The sequence below is a fragment of the Callorhinchus milii genome, unplaced genomic scaffold, assembly GCF_018977255.1.
Source record: "Callorhinchus milii isolate IMCB2004 unplaced genomic scaffold, IMCB_Cmil_1.0 Scaffold1, whole genome shotgun sequence".
Lineage (NCBI taxonomy): Eukaryota > Metazoa > Chordata > Chondrichthyes > Chimaeriformes > Callorhinchidae > Callorhinchus > Callorhinchus milii.
In genome coordinates this window covers 18,409,895-18,425,418 of record NW_024704742.1, presented here as the reverse complement: position 1 = coordinate 18,425,418, position 15,524 = coordinate 18,409,895, and the positions used below count along the sequence as shown (strand labels likewise).

The 15,524-nt window shown below is 41.4% G+C and overlaps 1 protein-coding gene across 3 annotated transcripts in view; it reads right to left on the bottom strand.

Moving 5' to 3' along the window:
• LOC121850339 (guanylate cyclase soluble subunit beta-1) overlaps positions 1-15,524 on the bottom strand; it is a 47,881-nt gene that overhangs the window by 16,542 nt on the left and 15,815 nt on the right. For all 3 annotated transcript variants that reach the window (XM_042341575.1, XM_042341578.1, XM_042341583.1), the window contains 2 exons: positions 6,457-6,575; positions 2,291-2,488 (listed from right to left, as the gene is read on the bottom strand). In XM_042341575.1, coding sequence (XP_042197509.1) covers positions 2,291-2,488; positions 6,457-6,575 — 317 coding nt within the window. The remainder of the gene's footprint in view (positions 1-2,290; positions 2,489-6,456; positions 6,576-15,524) is intronic.

Below are 15,524 nucleotides of genomic sequence, written 5' to 3'. Positions count from 1 at the left end.
ACAAGACTTACCTCTTTGATTGAGCTTTCAGTTATCTTTCCCCTCCCCACTCCCTCAGCTCCCAGCCCAGGACTATAAAGCACCTTGGGACATCCTTCTGACATGAAAAGTGCTATATAAATGTAAAAATTTAATTATATTTTTCTGTTTGAAATAAAGAAATGTTTTCAGGTTTCAGGTCTTCCATCAACTTCAGTTCACAACAGACATTTAAAATTCACAATATATCAGCAATGTGCGCACTCTGTACCTTGACATCCCCTTTCAATTCATTGTAATTCTTCTGTATCTCCAAGCACACAGAAAATATTTAATATTTTCGGAAGATTATGCATTGAATCTGATTGTTGATAAACTTTCTAACCAGCAAAACAAGAGTGTTAACTTATTCCTCAAACTATCAACGTTAATGAATTTGCAGCCCAACAATCTGACACACTGTCCTGCTAAAATATGGCAAAACTCACCAATCTCTTTGCTCTACCTTTAGCGACTAAGCCTTCAGTCACCATGTCCATACTCTCTGGAACTCTGCTTCAAAGCTTCTATGCCTTGATACCTCTCCATGCCTTCAAAAACCCCTAAATGCTTCTGTTTCATGATATCTTTGGTCAAGATCTTTACAATTCCAATTACCATATTTGGTATCTGTCCATCATACCAGTAAAGCCCATTGGGACATCCTTCTATGTAAAATGCACTGTATACATGTTGTAATTGGATTGTTCTAAGTAAACTCATTGTTTTGCTGTATCCTATATATTTGCAAATAAACAAAATCTTTTTATTTGATATAGCATCTATCACGTTGAGAGAACATCTCAAAGCACTCTTCAGAATTTAATGTGGCCTCTGATGACTAAGTAGATATGTCTGAGGCTCCATGACATCCTCCCTCAGAATAACTTAATTGAAGAGATCTTTCAGGTCATTGACCCACTGCTCCTTCTTGACTCATTTTTGCTATGGTTTCCATTCATGATCATTGTTAATATTAGTATTGATACCAGGGTTAATATACACTAGACATGGGCCTGAGCCTAATAATGACCTTGTTCTCCGGCTCTGGAGTTTCTTTCTGATTAGTTGCTCTTTTGACACTCAGTTCAGTCCTTTCCAGAGACAATCATTCACATGCCAGAGTTGATAGGTGATAACATTCTCACGTAAACAAAAATCATTCGATTAACTTGAAAACCCTATAACTTGTTTAAGGTAAAGCCACTGGAATTTAGACGCTAAGGTGCTCTGCATAATGCAATGCAAATTTAATGCACTAAGTCTCCAGATAACTTTTCAAGATAATATAATAATAATAATAATAATAATCCTTGCATTTGATATCGCGCTTTTCACGTCTTCTAGACGTCCCAAAGCTCTTCACAGAATATACTGTAAAGTGAATTGACTGTATATTTGTGGGCGAATGCGGCAGCCAATTGCGCACAGCAGTTTGTGGGACACTCCAATGCAGCACAATGTTTTTTTTTTGAGGGATTATTATTAGGCGTGTGGGTTTAGGAAACTTGCCCAAGGTTTCGCCCTGCCTGGAATTGAACTCAGGTCCCTCAATTGCAAAGCGAGTGCTCTAACCAATGAGCTACAGGACTCCACTGGGGTTAAGTCACCACATTGTGGACAAGATGGTTTGCTGCAATGCCATCTAGTCTCCTCCACATCAGACAATTCAACATTAAATTTAAGACTGGAATTAATTTAATTTAAGAAGGCAAACATGTGGAAATAATCACTTTGTCAGTGAAGTAATTTGAAGTAATTTTCATTGCAGTATGAATGTTGGCAGTCCAAGCCCAATTGGTCTCAACTAAAATGAATTGTAGCAGTCTTAATGGGGGCATAACATAATTGTAACAGCCAAAACATGAAGCAGTAAAGGCATGATTGTAAACTGAATGACAAAGGTTGCTGTTAATAAACTGCAGTAAAGTGGCAAAAGAAGCCATTCATGTAAATGATCAGCCAAAGGCAGAACATGCAGAGAGACTGAAATTACACGGGGACTAAACAAAGTTGAATTGCTATTTTCCCAATTTAAAGCATGAACCCAAATTGCAAAAAGTGAGCTTAAACTGACCAGGATGATAGTTCAATATAAATTGTCACGCAAACTGATACAGTAATAACTGTACTCAATCAAATGGAGTTTTAGTTGTACAAACGTGCATAGTATCATTTACAAAAAATGTGCAACCCATAATTTACCATAATGCTTATTATAATGAAATGTTCACTCTCAGTTGCTAAGACTGTATAAAGAGAGTAATTTTACCTTCATTTCTATTTCAGTGCCATGAATCTGCTGTGCCACTGTCTTAATTATTCCAATTACAATATCCTGTAAACCCTCCCTCTCCGAATAGTAATGCAAGAGAAGTCCTTTCCCTTTGTCTGCATCTGTGCATCGAAATGATGGTGCACGCATTCCTGGGTAGATTGTAGCCAGGTGATCATGTAAAGCATCTAGGTTCTGAAAAAAAAATATCAGTTGTAATTATAACTGAAATTTAACATATGATAAAAGTTATTATTACATAAACAGTGATGTTAATATAAAGTATGCTTTCATAGATGTTTGATATAAGTTCAATTACAAAATCCTTATTGATTAGCATCTTTGTGAAAAATACTGCATTATGTAACAAGGAAATATACTGTGGGTTTTATGAAACTGGCAAGAACTGCTTTGTTGCCTCGCTTATCACATGTGCTGTTACTGGAGATGCACCAGGAAAATTCAGTGTCAAAACCATAGATCAACTGTAAGATGCATTATACAATCTAGCCCATGGCTTCAACTAATATGTTCTTGTTCATTTGGAAAAAAAAGCAATTATATTCCAAAAGTTTTGCAATTCTTCTTTTAACCAAACATTAAAAAAAATTCATTTTCAACAAAAATAATTTGTTGAAAAAAAATGAAAAATAAATTGAAAGCTGAGACTCTTCTGCTATTGGCAATGTTTACCAATCTCTATGCGCCTGCAAATTTTATTTGAAATAAATCTTCATTTACTGCTTAGCAGAAAATGGTACTTTTGCCAGCAAGTGCATTTTTTGCTATTTTACAATCACATCCCATGTTTCTATTTATAACAAACTGACTGCGAAGATATTTTGTGGGACAACCACTTGAAGGGTCACAGCTTTTAAATAGCGGATTTTATGCTAACATTTCATTTCAGTTTTTGTATTCTTCTGCATTCGTTACAATCAGCAAATTAATGAAGCACTTTATCATGGTGCTTATTTGAAAAGTACAACATGTAATATTGTGACTACCTCAAGCCGCTAACAGGCAGTAAGTTCCCAAGTCACATCAATATTGGTCCTCCAAAACCTCATTACAATATTATGATGTTATTACTCTGCTGAAATATTATTAACCAAGGAGGTAAATTATCACATTATATAAACATGTAGAGAAATTTTAGAAATCTGTGCTGTAAAATTCCATGATTCTATGAAGCAATCCACACTGACTTTGTTCAGATTTAGAAATTAAATGCATCGCTTGCATCATTTACCAAATATCCCAAACTTAAAAAATAAGGTTAGAAAATTATTTTATTTATCTATCTTTGGATGAATGTTTTGCTCATCATGATGAGAAGCATCTATGCTTGGAAAAGGAACAGTTTGTTTGATCTATGTTTGATCTCTAACTGTGAGCAATCAGCACTCACAAATCACCACAGGAATAGGCACAGAGTAAAGCTTTGTATACATTTCTTCACCCAATGTTTAAACCCCTTGATGGACTAGTACAACTATTTCCCTTCCCAAATGGTGTGTCCTTAGAGTAACCCTTTTGATTTAGAGCCAGTTGTTTACTCAATTATGTGCTGCCTTGTGCTATAGAAGTCTAGAAATCATAGCTTTTTTCAGGACCGAAGCCTATCAAGTCTGTACTGGCTCTCTGTGAGAGCTACTGTTCAGTTCTACTTCCCTGCCTTTTCGCTATACCCTTTAATATTGTTTCCTTTTCAAATGTTTGTAAAAGTTATTGTGATAATTCACCATCATTCGATTCCTTTCATCCTCCACAACAAACCAGACATGACAGTTTTCTGGTGGATGTACCCACAAGGAGTTAGATTGAGATTGCCTCCAAATCATCTTGCACAGTATTCTTACAGCCAAAAGAGATAGAAAATGCTAAGGAAAGCTGGATTCCTTCCCATGAGAAAGGATGACATCCTAATCGACTGAACTGAAGTTGCTCCAAACCACAATATTCGATCAATCTTTGGTTTGCATTCCTGCTACAAAACAAACCAGCTTTTTCCAGAGTTTGCGGGCTTTCTACCATTATCTTCACTATTTTGTGTTTATGTTTAATTATGTTTAAGTGAAACACAATCCAAAAATAAGAGTAACTTTTGCCCCCCCATACTAATTGATTAATATGATATAAAATAGCAACTATCTGAACTAACAGAGGCAAATTTGTTGGCAGAAATTTTCCTTTGGAAAGAAGGAAAAAAAGGATTTTCAAAAGAACTGTTTTCACTTTACTGCTATTCCTTTAATTTTTCTCCCTGTCCGGTTATATTTGATCGTAAAAAGAATCATTCTTGACTTAAGCAGTCAATGATTCCTAGTCATGAACCCAGCTTTTAGCGGACTACTACAATATATTCGAATACTGTACAACCAAACTGGCTGAAACCCTTTTTGTACAAGATCCTGAAATTAAAAGGATCTGGAAATCACTTGATCTTATTCATTAAATGTACCACTGTATGTATAGGAGTATTATTATTGTCGTCTGATGTGAACATTGGTGAGTGAAAGATTAAGCTCCCTGCTGCTTTAAACTTACTCCCAAACTACAGAATGCAAGTGTAACATACTTTTGATAGTTTTAGGAATTTAACATTATTACAATGATGGCTTGACTCTCAGGACAACACAAATGGGTTTACTCTTCAGCTCGTAATCTCTCCATGGGAAACTCTGACAGGTTTTCTTGTTCACAGCTTCAACTTCCTAGTACAGTAGTTCAGCTTTCCATTAGCTATAAAACAGATCTATAAAGCCAAATTTCAACCACTGAAAAACTATTTTCTATAGAGGCATTTAATTTCCAAAATAAACATTAGGATCAAGGAAGCAGCAGAAGAAAATAACTTGTTTTAGACACAAGTGTTAAAATATGTAGAAAATGATCACACTGAATCAAATCTTTTAAAAATGGGCATGAATGAGACGAAAAAAAAACAGAAGGGGAAAAAGGGCAAGCATAGGTAAATGTAAAAATATTCAGTATTTATTTGTTTTTATTTTTGTCTGTTAAGATTAATATTACCACATGGCAATTCTGTTATAACTTGATCTAAGCCAGGGGAGCCGGGCGCGAGTGGGGTGATGGGGTCACAGAGTCTGATGCAGGAGAGGACACAAGCTGCAGAGTTCCGGATGATCTGCAGCTTGTGGAGGGAAGAGTTGGGGAGGCTGACAAGGAGGGAGGTAGTCGAACCTTGAGGTGACGAAAGCATGTATGAGGTTTTCAGCGGTCTGAGGGGTGAGACAGTAGCAGAGTCGAGCAATGTTATAATAATATAATAATAATGTTGCGGAGGTGGAGGAAGGCTGAGCGGGTCATGGCATGTATATGGGGGAGAAAGGAGAGTTGAGGTGTCAAATAAGATGCTCAAATTGGAGGCGGTGTGAGAGATAAGACCTGAACCATTCAAGGACAGAACCTTAAAGGTTGAGGTGAGAGGAGAGGCGGTGGAGGAGGATGGAGCGGTCCACAGTATCGAAGGCAGCAGAGAGGTCGAGGATGCCGATGAGGCAGAGGATGCCCTGGTGACAGATGGACAAAATGTCGTTTGTCACCTTGACCAGAGCAGTTTCCGTGCTGTGAGCAGCACGAAAACCCAATTGGAGTGGCTCGTGAAGGGAGTGGTAGGAGAGGAATGAGTGAAGCTGGGAAGCAATGACTCTTTCAAGGACCTTCAAAAGAAAAGGGAGGTTGGAGATGGGCTGGTAGTTAGAAGACAGGGATGGGTGCAGGGAAAGTTTTTTCAGGATGGGAGTTATTGTAGCTGTTTTTAGGGGATGGAAATGGTGCCAGATGAAAGGGAGAGATTGATGGTGAAGGAGAGTAGAGGGGTGAGCTGGGGATGGAGCTGGGAGGTAAGGAGAGGGGTGGGGGTGGGGTCAAGGGAGCAGGTGGTGTACTTCATTAGACAAGAAGTGCCAACAGCGGCAAACTGACCTCTATTTAAAACATTAGAGTGTGAATAATCAATGGGAAATGCCATTATAATGTTAATTTTTACCAAACAGCATATGATTTACTCACCATAGCATTTTATTTCAGATTTGCTTCTTTTTGCTTTCTGTACATTACTGTCATTGAATATTCACAGAGAAGTCATTTGTTATGATTATCTTTATAATTGTATCTCCAAACAGAATCATATTTACCTGCAAAAACTCCCTAACGTTGGAGCCCAGAACACGAAGGATTGTGTCATAACCAGATTCTTGGCAGAATTCAAAAAACATCTTTCCAAACATTTGCAGGATTTCACCAGCATCAATTTCTGTGAAAGATTAATCAAGCAACAGAAGAATTTTTTGTGAGACTTTATTTCAAATAACTCATAAAGGTTTTTCTCAGAGGTTCCATTTATTTATAAAACATTTAGCAAAGCTGTTGATGCTGACATCTAAAGTTCAGTTCATACAGCTTTTACTTTGTACCGTCTTCAAATACAAAGTATTCACACATCAATGTATTTATGAATGGTTCAAGCTGAACTTTTCAAAGCAATTACTTGTGCTTATGTTAGAAATCATACAATGTCAAAGGGGATTACTGTTAAACCTGATTAGCTACACTAACCTCCCTGCAATGTCAATAGGTTATCAAATAATTGGTTATGACCCACCTGTTCTGTTGATATTCTGACACTAATACAATTGGAAGCCAAGCAGTTAATGTTCTACAGCCTAATCAGTATCTATAATAACTTACACAAGTGTTTTTTTCTGAGAACCAATGCAAGGTTTATTTATTACTTAACACTGCAGAAGTGAGGAGGAAGCTGTTGGTGTACAGTGAGGTACCTTCACAACAGTAGTGCCTTGAGATGCAGTTACAGTGTATTCCTGGGATACATAGAGGTGGGAGGGGTTGAGGTCATGGATTTTCATCCTCTCCTCCTCCCCTCTACCCTGTCGGCACACACCCAATGAGTCCTACTTTCTTAGAGCTATTACTATGCATCCGTTTTGTCTGTGGTAAGTGTACTTTTATGGCTGTTACATTTGGTGATAAATTTCTCAAGCTTTGTCTAAGAAGGACCAAATGTATCAGTGTTGTTTGAGCATACAGTGGGGAACAATTTCCTTTAAGTGTAGAATATTATTTTCAGTATACCCATGAATTAATTTCTCCCTGAGGCCAAACCTGTAGGTCCTCATACTACTACAATCTTATCTATCTTAGCTCAGAGAATAGGAGACTTGTTCCAATGGTACATTCCACAAGCAGCGTATCCTTTGATATGCCCATACCCCAAAATAAAACATGACTAGGTATTAACTCTTTCAACGTTTATTTTCCAGAACCACAAACCTCACATTAATAAGCTTGTGGCTGTTAAACATTTTACCTCAGCCCCACCATTATATTGTTAAAGATAACAATGACGTATTTCCTTCAACTTCAGTTTTACCTGAAAATATATCAGTAACCTAATATATAGCTACATTTCTTAATCTTGTGATTTTAGACAAGATCATGCATATGCACTATACACTTGCAACATTCCTAATATGGAAGTGAGTTCTAGCCATTGTATACTGCAAAAATGATTTTTCTAAGAGTAAAATATTCAATACAAAATTACATTTGTGAAGCGCCTTTCATTTTGGGAGGACGTCCCAAGGCGCTGAACAGTCTTGGATTAGGACCCGAGAGGGGAAGGGGACTTTATTTATATAATAACTTTATTATTAAAATTACCTTTTAATCTGTGAAATAATATTTCCACAGTGATTAGGCTAAATTCATATATGAATATTAATTCCTCGCAAAAAAAACTTGCATTGTCACGTGATAAATAATAGAAATGGACAAATGTATAAGAAAGACAACAATAATAACAACAACTTGCATTTATGTCACGCCCTTCACACAGGGTAGCTCATAACTATGGCAGAGGTTGATGCTGCCAGGATTGTGGGGAGGTGACTGTAGGCATGGTCGAAGGGTAAGATCTTCAGGCAGTCAGTGGATTGGGGTGTAAGCAGGTTGGAGAGGGAGTAGGTGGCAGGGCACGAAGTGTTCTATACACGAATGTGAGTGGAGTCTGGAGTGAGGATCCGGGCAACAGAATTTCAAATTAATTTGATTTTATAAAAGATGGAACTATGGAGACCAGCAAAGAGGGCATTGGAATAATTGAGACGGGAGGTGACGAATGTGTGGATAAAGATTTTGATTGTGTTGGGTGTGAGGTAAAGTCGGAGGCTGGCAATGTGGGGAAGTGGAGAAAATGGTCCTAGATGTGGGGTAGGAAGGATAACTGGAAATCAAACCTTGCAAACAGGTTCAGTAAGTCTGAGGGATAGGCCATGGAGGTTAAGGAGGTCAGAGCCATAGGTGAAAAAGCATTGACAGGAGCTGAGGAGTATAGTTCCCACCTTGTCATCATTCAGTTGCAGTAAGTTGAGCTCATCCACTTATTGATGTCTGACAAGCAAGAGGAAGAACATTGGTGGACCTGGGGTCACAGCGGAGACGGAGTATATTTAGGTGCTATTCACATACATTTGGAAGTTGGCCCCATGTCTACGGATGACACTGTTGAGAGGGAGTATATAAATGAGGAAATGAAGGGGGTCAAGGATGGAACCTTGGGGTATGGCACAGGTAACCCAGCAGGGGCTGGAAGAAAAAAAGTGAGAGGAGACAAAGTGATTTCAGTTGGGTAAGTAGGCGAGTGAGGTCTACCTAAGGTGGTTGAGGGAGGAGAGGCGGTCGAGGGAGGATGCATGATCAACTATGTCGAAGGCATCAGACAGGTCCAGGATGACAAGGAAGCAGAGGGAACCCTAGGTACAGAGACAGAGGTGTAATTATGACTTTGGCAAGCGCCGGCTTGGTGCTGTGGGCAGGGTGGAAACTTGATTGAAGGAGATCAAGTAGGGAGTGGAGGGAGAGGTGAGAGCGAAAGTGGTTGCCAACAACAAATACATATTCCGAGGTAGAATTTCCACCATTTGTGGGTTAAAGTGCTTATCCTTAAAGTGATGGTAAAGCTGTGTATGATCTACAAACAATGCGTACAGATCTTAAAGCAGGCCTGCAGTAGTTGAGAAGCTGAACATTTCCAGTCACAAATAGTTGAAACTATGACTTGCCTCAAGGATATGTGTCACTCAAATCTATTGGAACAAGGCATAGTTGAGGTTATCAATGACAGCTTGATAGAACAGTCACAAGGTCACATTCAGTTGAAGAAGACCCATTTGGCCTCATCCCACCATCTTACAAATACAGCATCAAGCTATTTCTTAAATGAGTTCACTATACTGACCTCAGCCACATATCTAAATAACATGTTCCAGCTGTTGAATCCCCTCTGTATAAAGAAATGTGTCTGCCCTACAATTAAATAATTCTTACGTTTGGTACAGCACCTTTCATGTCAGGAGGCCATCCCAAAGCATTTCACAAGATGTACTGTAAAGTGGAGTGAGTATACTTTTTTGTGGGTCAACCAAGTTGCGCAAGGCAATGTCCCACAAACAGCCATCGGGTCAGTGATCAATTTTATTGGGGGACTGTTGGTTAGGTCACCAGAAGAAACTGCCTTCTCTTTTCAAATAATGCCATGGGATCTTTAATGTCCCCCTGAACAGGTAGATGGGGCTTCGGTTTGTTGTCTGATCCGAAGAATGGATTGTGCTTCATAATCATGAATCTGCTCCCACTTATCCTGCGACCTTCCAGTATCTGAACATATTGCTCTGAGTTTATATGCTCTATCCCATTTAGTATCTCACATGCTTCTATAATATCCCAATGTTTGACATTTTGTTTCAAGGCTGAAGAATCCTGGCCTATCTTCTTGTTTTTCATAGCTTATCTGGTGATCAGCCTCTCTGTTCTCCACTGTACTGCTTCTGAGGCTCAGGCATCTCCCATATGTCGTGGTGACCAGAACTGCCTTCAATATTTCGGATGAGACGAACAAAAGCACTGAACAGCTTGAGTATAACTTACTGAATTATTTTGGCAATGTAATCCATCATACTATTGGCTTGGTTAATTGCTGCCTTATGTTGTTTGGAGATGATGAATGGCAAGTCAACAAATAACTGAGGTCTCTTTCAACTCCTTCCCGACCTTTGTCAAGTTCTATCCCATTAATGGAGTTCATGTGCTTTCTATTTTTTACTTCCTATGTGCAGCACCTTGCATTTATCTGATTGAACTTAATTTATCAGTAAACTCTGTTTACTGCATGCTATGCATATTCTTGTGTACAGGTGCATAACCTGTTGTACTTTATGTGCTATCTTCTCTGATTCCACAGTTCATCCTAATTTACCAGCTTCTACAAATTTAATAACCTTGCACTGAGTCAGCGAATCCAGGTTATTGTGTGTACAGGCACAGAGCAGACCCCTGAGCCATTCCCCTCAATACTTCCCCCATTATTCTGCACAAGAGCAAACAATTTTACCACACAAGGAACACTAGCATTATCTGTCTTCTGACAACTTGATCTTGATCAATATCAAACCAACAGGAAATGGGTGGTATAAACAGCTGATGGAAAATGCATTAAACAAATATATTCAGAAATTAAAGTGCCATATTGTGCATGTGATTTATAATTGACATGCTATCATTAATGTTGTCTATATATAAAGGAAAAAAATTATTTCCGCAATGTGTTTTAATCTGGTAATGATTAATGTTTATCCATTGTCTCCTAAAATAGGTCAGAACACTTTGTACAAAATAAAAGTAATGTCATTAATTACATCAATATTTGAGCAAGCATAAAGCGCAGTAGATCATATCAGCGCAGTTAAATAGAGACTTATAAATGTCATATCAAAAGGACATGCCCAAGAAAAAACTGCTAACATGCAAACCATATGTTATCGATACCATTGGTATTCAGTAGAGAAGCTTTTGCTTTAAAACAATAAATACTATTGTTCACCATAATATCCAAAAGGTATAATAAATAGCATACAGATGAATGATAAAATGAAATGCCAATACATTGATTATCAAAGTGACTTTATTTCTCTAATAAAATAATAATCCTTGCATTTGATAAAGCGCTTTTCACGTCTTCTAGACGTCTCAAAGCGCTTCACCCCCCCTTGACCCCCCCCCTTGACCCCATCCCCACTCCACTCCTTATCTCCCAGCTCCACTTTCTTGCCCCACATATCACTGACATCATCAACCTGTCCCTCTCCTCTGGCTCTGTCCCCATTCCATTAAAAACTGCCACCATCACGCCCACCCTGAAAAAACCCTCCCTTGATGCGTCGCAGCTATCAAGCTACCGGCCCATCTCCAACCTCCCCTTTCTCTCCAAGGTCTTGGAAAGAGTTGTCGCCTCCCAACTGCGCTCTTTCCTTTCCACCCATTCACTTTTCGAACCCCTTCAGTCAGGTTTCCGTGCTGCCCATAGCACAGAAACTGCCCTGGTCAAGGTCACCAATGATATCCTGACCATCTGTGACCAGGGCTCCCTCTGTCTCCTCGTCCTCCTCGACCTATCGGCAGCATTCGATACGGTCGACCACGCTATCCTACTCCACCGCTTGTCCTCCCACCTCAACCTTCAAGGCACTGTCCTTGAATGGTTTAGGTCGTACCTTTCTCACCGTCTTCACTTTGTCTCGACGAATGGCTTCTCCTCCACCCCCCGTACTGTCTCATGTGGTGTCCCTCAGGGCTCTGTCCTCGGTCCCCTCCTCTTCACCCTCTATATGCTCCCCCTTGGTGACATCATCCGCAGACATGGAGTTAACTTCCACATGTATGCGGATGACACCCAACTCTACCTTTCCTCCTCTACTCTCAACTCCACGACCACCGATGTCCTGACAGCTGCCTGTCCGACATCGAGTCCTGGACGAGAGACAACTTTCTTCAGCTCAACGTGCGAAAAACCGAGGCCCTCCTGATTGGCTCACGTCAGCGCCTCCACACCTCAGGCGCTGACACCATCAGCATCCAAGGCTGCACTCTCCACCTCTCAAAGCCAGTCAGGAACCTCGGCGTTTTGTTCGACCCTGAGCTGTCCTTTCTCCCTCACATCCGCACCACAACTGGCACCGCCTTCCATCACCTCCGGAACATCGCCAGACTACGGCACTACCTCACCCCTCACGCTGCTGAAACCCTGGTCACGCCTTTGTCACCTCAAGGCTGGACTATGGGAACTCTCTCCTCGCCGGCCTTCCCGCCACCTCCCTCCACAAGCTGCAGGTCATTCAGAACTCTGCAGCTCGTGTACTGTCCCGCACCAGGCTTCGGGACCACATCACTCCCACCCTCGCTCGCCTCCACTGGCTCCCCATCCCCCAGAGGATTGATTTCAAGATCCTCATCCTCACCTACAAGGCCATTCACGGCCTTGCTCCCTCCTACCTCTCCAACCTACTATCCCCCTACCTACCTGCCCGTACCCTCCGTTCCTCTGGCTCCGGTCTGCTCCACGTCCCCCGCCCCAACCGCCCTACCATCGGTGGTCGGGCCTTCAGCCTCTCAGCCCCCAGGCTCTGGAACTCCATCCCCCAGTGCCTTCGCCTTGCTTCCTCCCTTTCCTCCTTCAAGGCCGGTCTCAAAACCTTTCTCTTTGACCGAGCCTTCAGCTCCCCTCTCGACTCTCTTCCCCCTCCTCGCTCCCTCCCTTCCCTCCCCTCACCCTGACCATTTCCCCCCTCCTTGCTCCCTCCCTTCCCTCCCCTCACCCTGACCATTTCCCCCCTGCTCGGGTCATGACCCAACTGTGCAGCGCCTTGGGACGTCCTCCTGACGTGAAAGGCGCTTTATAAATGGAATCTTGTTGTTGTTGTTGTTGTTCACAGAATATGCTGTAAAGTGAATTGACTGTATCTTTGTGGGCGAAACGTGGCAGACAATTGCGCACAGCAGTGTCCCACAAACAGTCGTGGATTGAAAATGGCCAATTTATTATTGTTTTGTTTTGGAGGGATTATTATTAGGCGTGTGGAGTCAGGAAACTTGCCCAAGGTTTCGCCCTGCCTGAAATTGAACCCAGATGTCTTGCTTGCAAGGCCAGTGCTCTAACCACTGAGCTACAGGACTCCGATCTAACCATTTTTACCCGTCCCCTCTTTGACTCTTTTTCTTCTACTGGGGTACAGTTCCACAAGAACAGGTCATCCTCAGTAAATTTCCTAAATTACCATTTTGTATGGGTGTGTTTTTAAAGTGAGAGTTGGCAGACTCTTCGTGGCCGGATGGTTGTGGGGGAGTCACAATTGAGAACAATCTTGTTCGCAACCAAATGTCTATACACATGCAACTTCAAGCAATAGTATCTGTATAGCAATCCTGGAGTCAAAACACTGTATGATGTTTTCCTCCATAACCAAAGGTATTACAGCCAATTGCAGTGCCGTGACTGCTGTGCCAGCAGGATCCGCTAACTCAGCACAATACAATACATAAAAAGAATAATCCTTGCAATTGATATAGTGCCTTATCACATTGTTGAGACGTCTCAAAGTGCACGATACAACAGAATACAATACAATACAAAAGAATACAACAGAATACAATACAATACAAAATTACATTTGTAAAGCGTCTTTCACATCAATAGGACGTCCCAAGACGCTGAACAGTAAGGGATTAGGACCTGAGCGGGGAGGTGGGGTGGGTTGGGATCAGGGAGGGTGGAGGGCAGAAAGGGTAGGAGGGTAGCTGAAGGCACAGTCTAAGAGGAAGGACTTGAGGCATGTCTTGAAGGAAACAAGGGAGGAAGCGAGGCGAAGGGAATGTGGGATGGAGTTCCAGAGGGTGCGGACAGAGAGGCTAAAGGTCCGGATGCCGATGGTGGGGCGGGCCGGGCGGGGGACACTTTGTTTCCTTCAATAGCTTCTTCTCCTGCCCTTACATTGTCATCTGTAGTATCTAACTTCTCTATCCTCATTCCTCTCCCTTTCCTTACCTGCGTGCTCTCCCTTGGTGATATCATTTGTAAACTTGAGATTAATATCCACATGTATGTGGATGACACCCAAATCTACCTCTTTTACCCTGAAGTCTACTGATATTCTGGATAACCTCAACTTTCATCAGCTCACAAATCGAAAGCCATCATCATCAGCTCCCATCAAGAAGCTCTCTTGCTATTAGCTCCAACTTGCTTCACCTTCCCGATCTCTCAATGCAACTCAATAAATCAGTGCACAACATTGCTTTCGGTTCGACCCTCAACTCTCTTTTCTCCCTCACATCTAGCCTCTGATCAAGACTACTCTCTGCATCTTTGTCACATCAACCTACTGTGTTCCTACCGCAGGCCAACCATTCCAAAACCCTCATCCACCCCTTTGTCAAGTCCAGACTCAACGTTTCAAATATCCTCATTGCCAATCTACCCAACTACACCATCCACAAGCTTCAGCTCATCCAAAACTCCACCCTGCTTCCTTACCCACAAGAAGTTTCACATGCTCATCACAGCCAGACTTCACTGTCCCCAAAGAATCAACATCAAGATCCTCACTCTTCCCTACTATTCCTTTTATTCCTTTCAACCTGCCTACCTTTGTGATTTTCCCCGGCCTCATTTTCCTGCTTGGTGCCTCCACTCAGAATACTCAGGTCTGCTCCCCTCCTTTTATCCCACAATTGTTGGACAAGTTTTCAGAGCCTTCCCTCTGAAACTCTCCATCAAGCCTTCTCTTCAAAAGCCACCTCAAACCTTCGTCTTTGACCATGACTATGCTAACCACACTTTCCACCTCACCCCAACCTGGTATCTGTCACCATCTCTCTAAAGTGTTCCAAAACATTAGTCTACATGAAGGTAGGCAACAGCAAGTCGGTATTGTTGTAAAAAAGAACAGCCCTAATGTCAGATAAGACAAGAAAAGATTGGGTAATTGGGCTGACAATGCGATATGAAATTAATCTATCGCCTAGAATTAAATTGTGTGCTATTAAGAAGGAAAAAGATGTGTATTGATGTTAGGTAAGAACAAGTCAATTGAATACACTCTCATGACCCTCTTAAAATTGCCATTTAGGTAAGGAACCGGAAGTTGATCAACATCTACAGAATCAATGGAGCCACAGAATGGAGATGGAGTCAGTATCAGAGAATACAAATAAACAACAACAAGATTCCATTTATTGAGCGCCTTTCACGTCGGGAGGACGTCCCAAGGCGCTGTACAGTTGGGTCAGGACACGAGCAGGGGGGAAATGGTCAGGGTGAGGGGAGGGAAGGGAGGGAGCGAGGAAGGGGTAG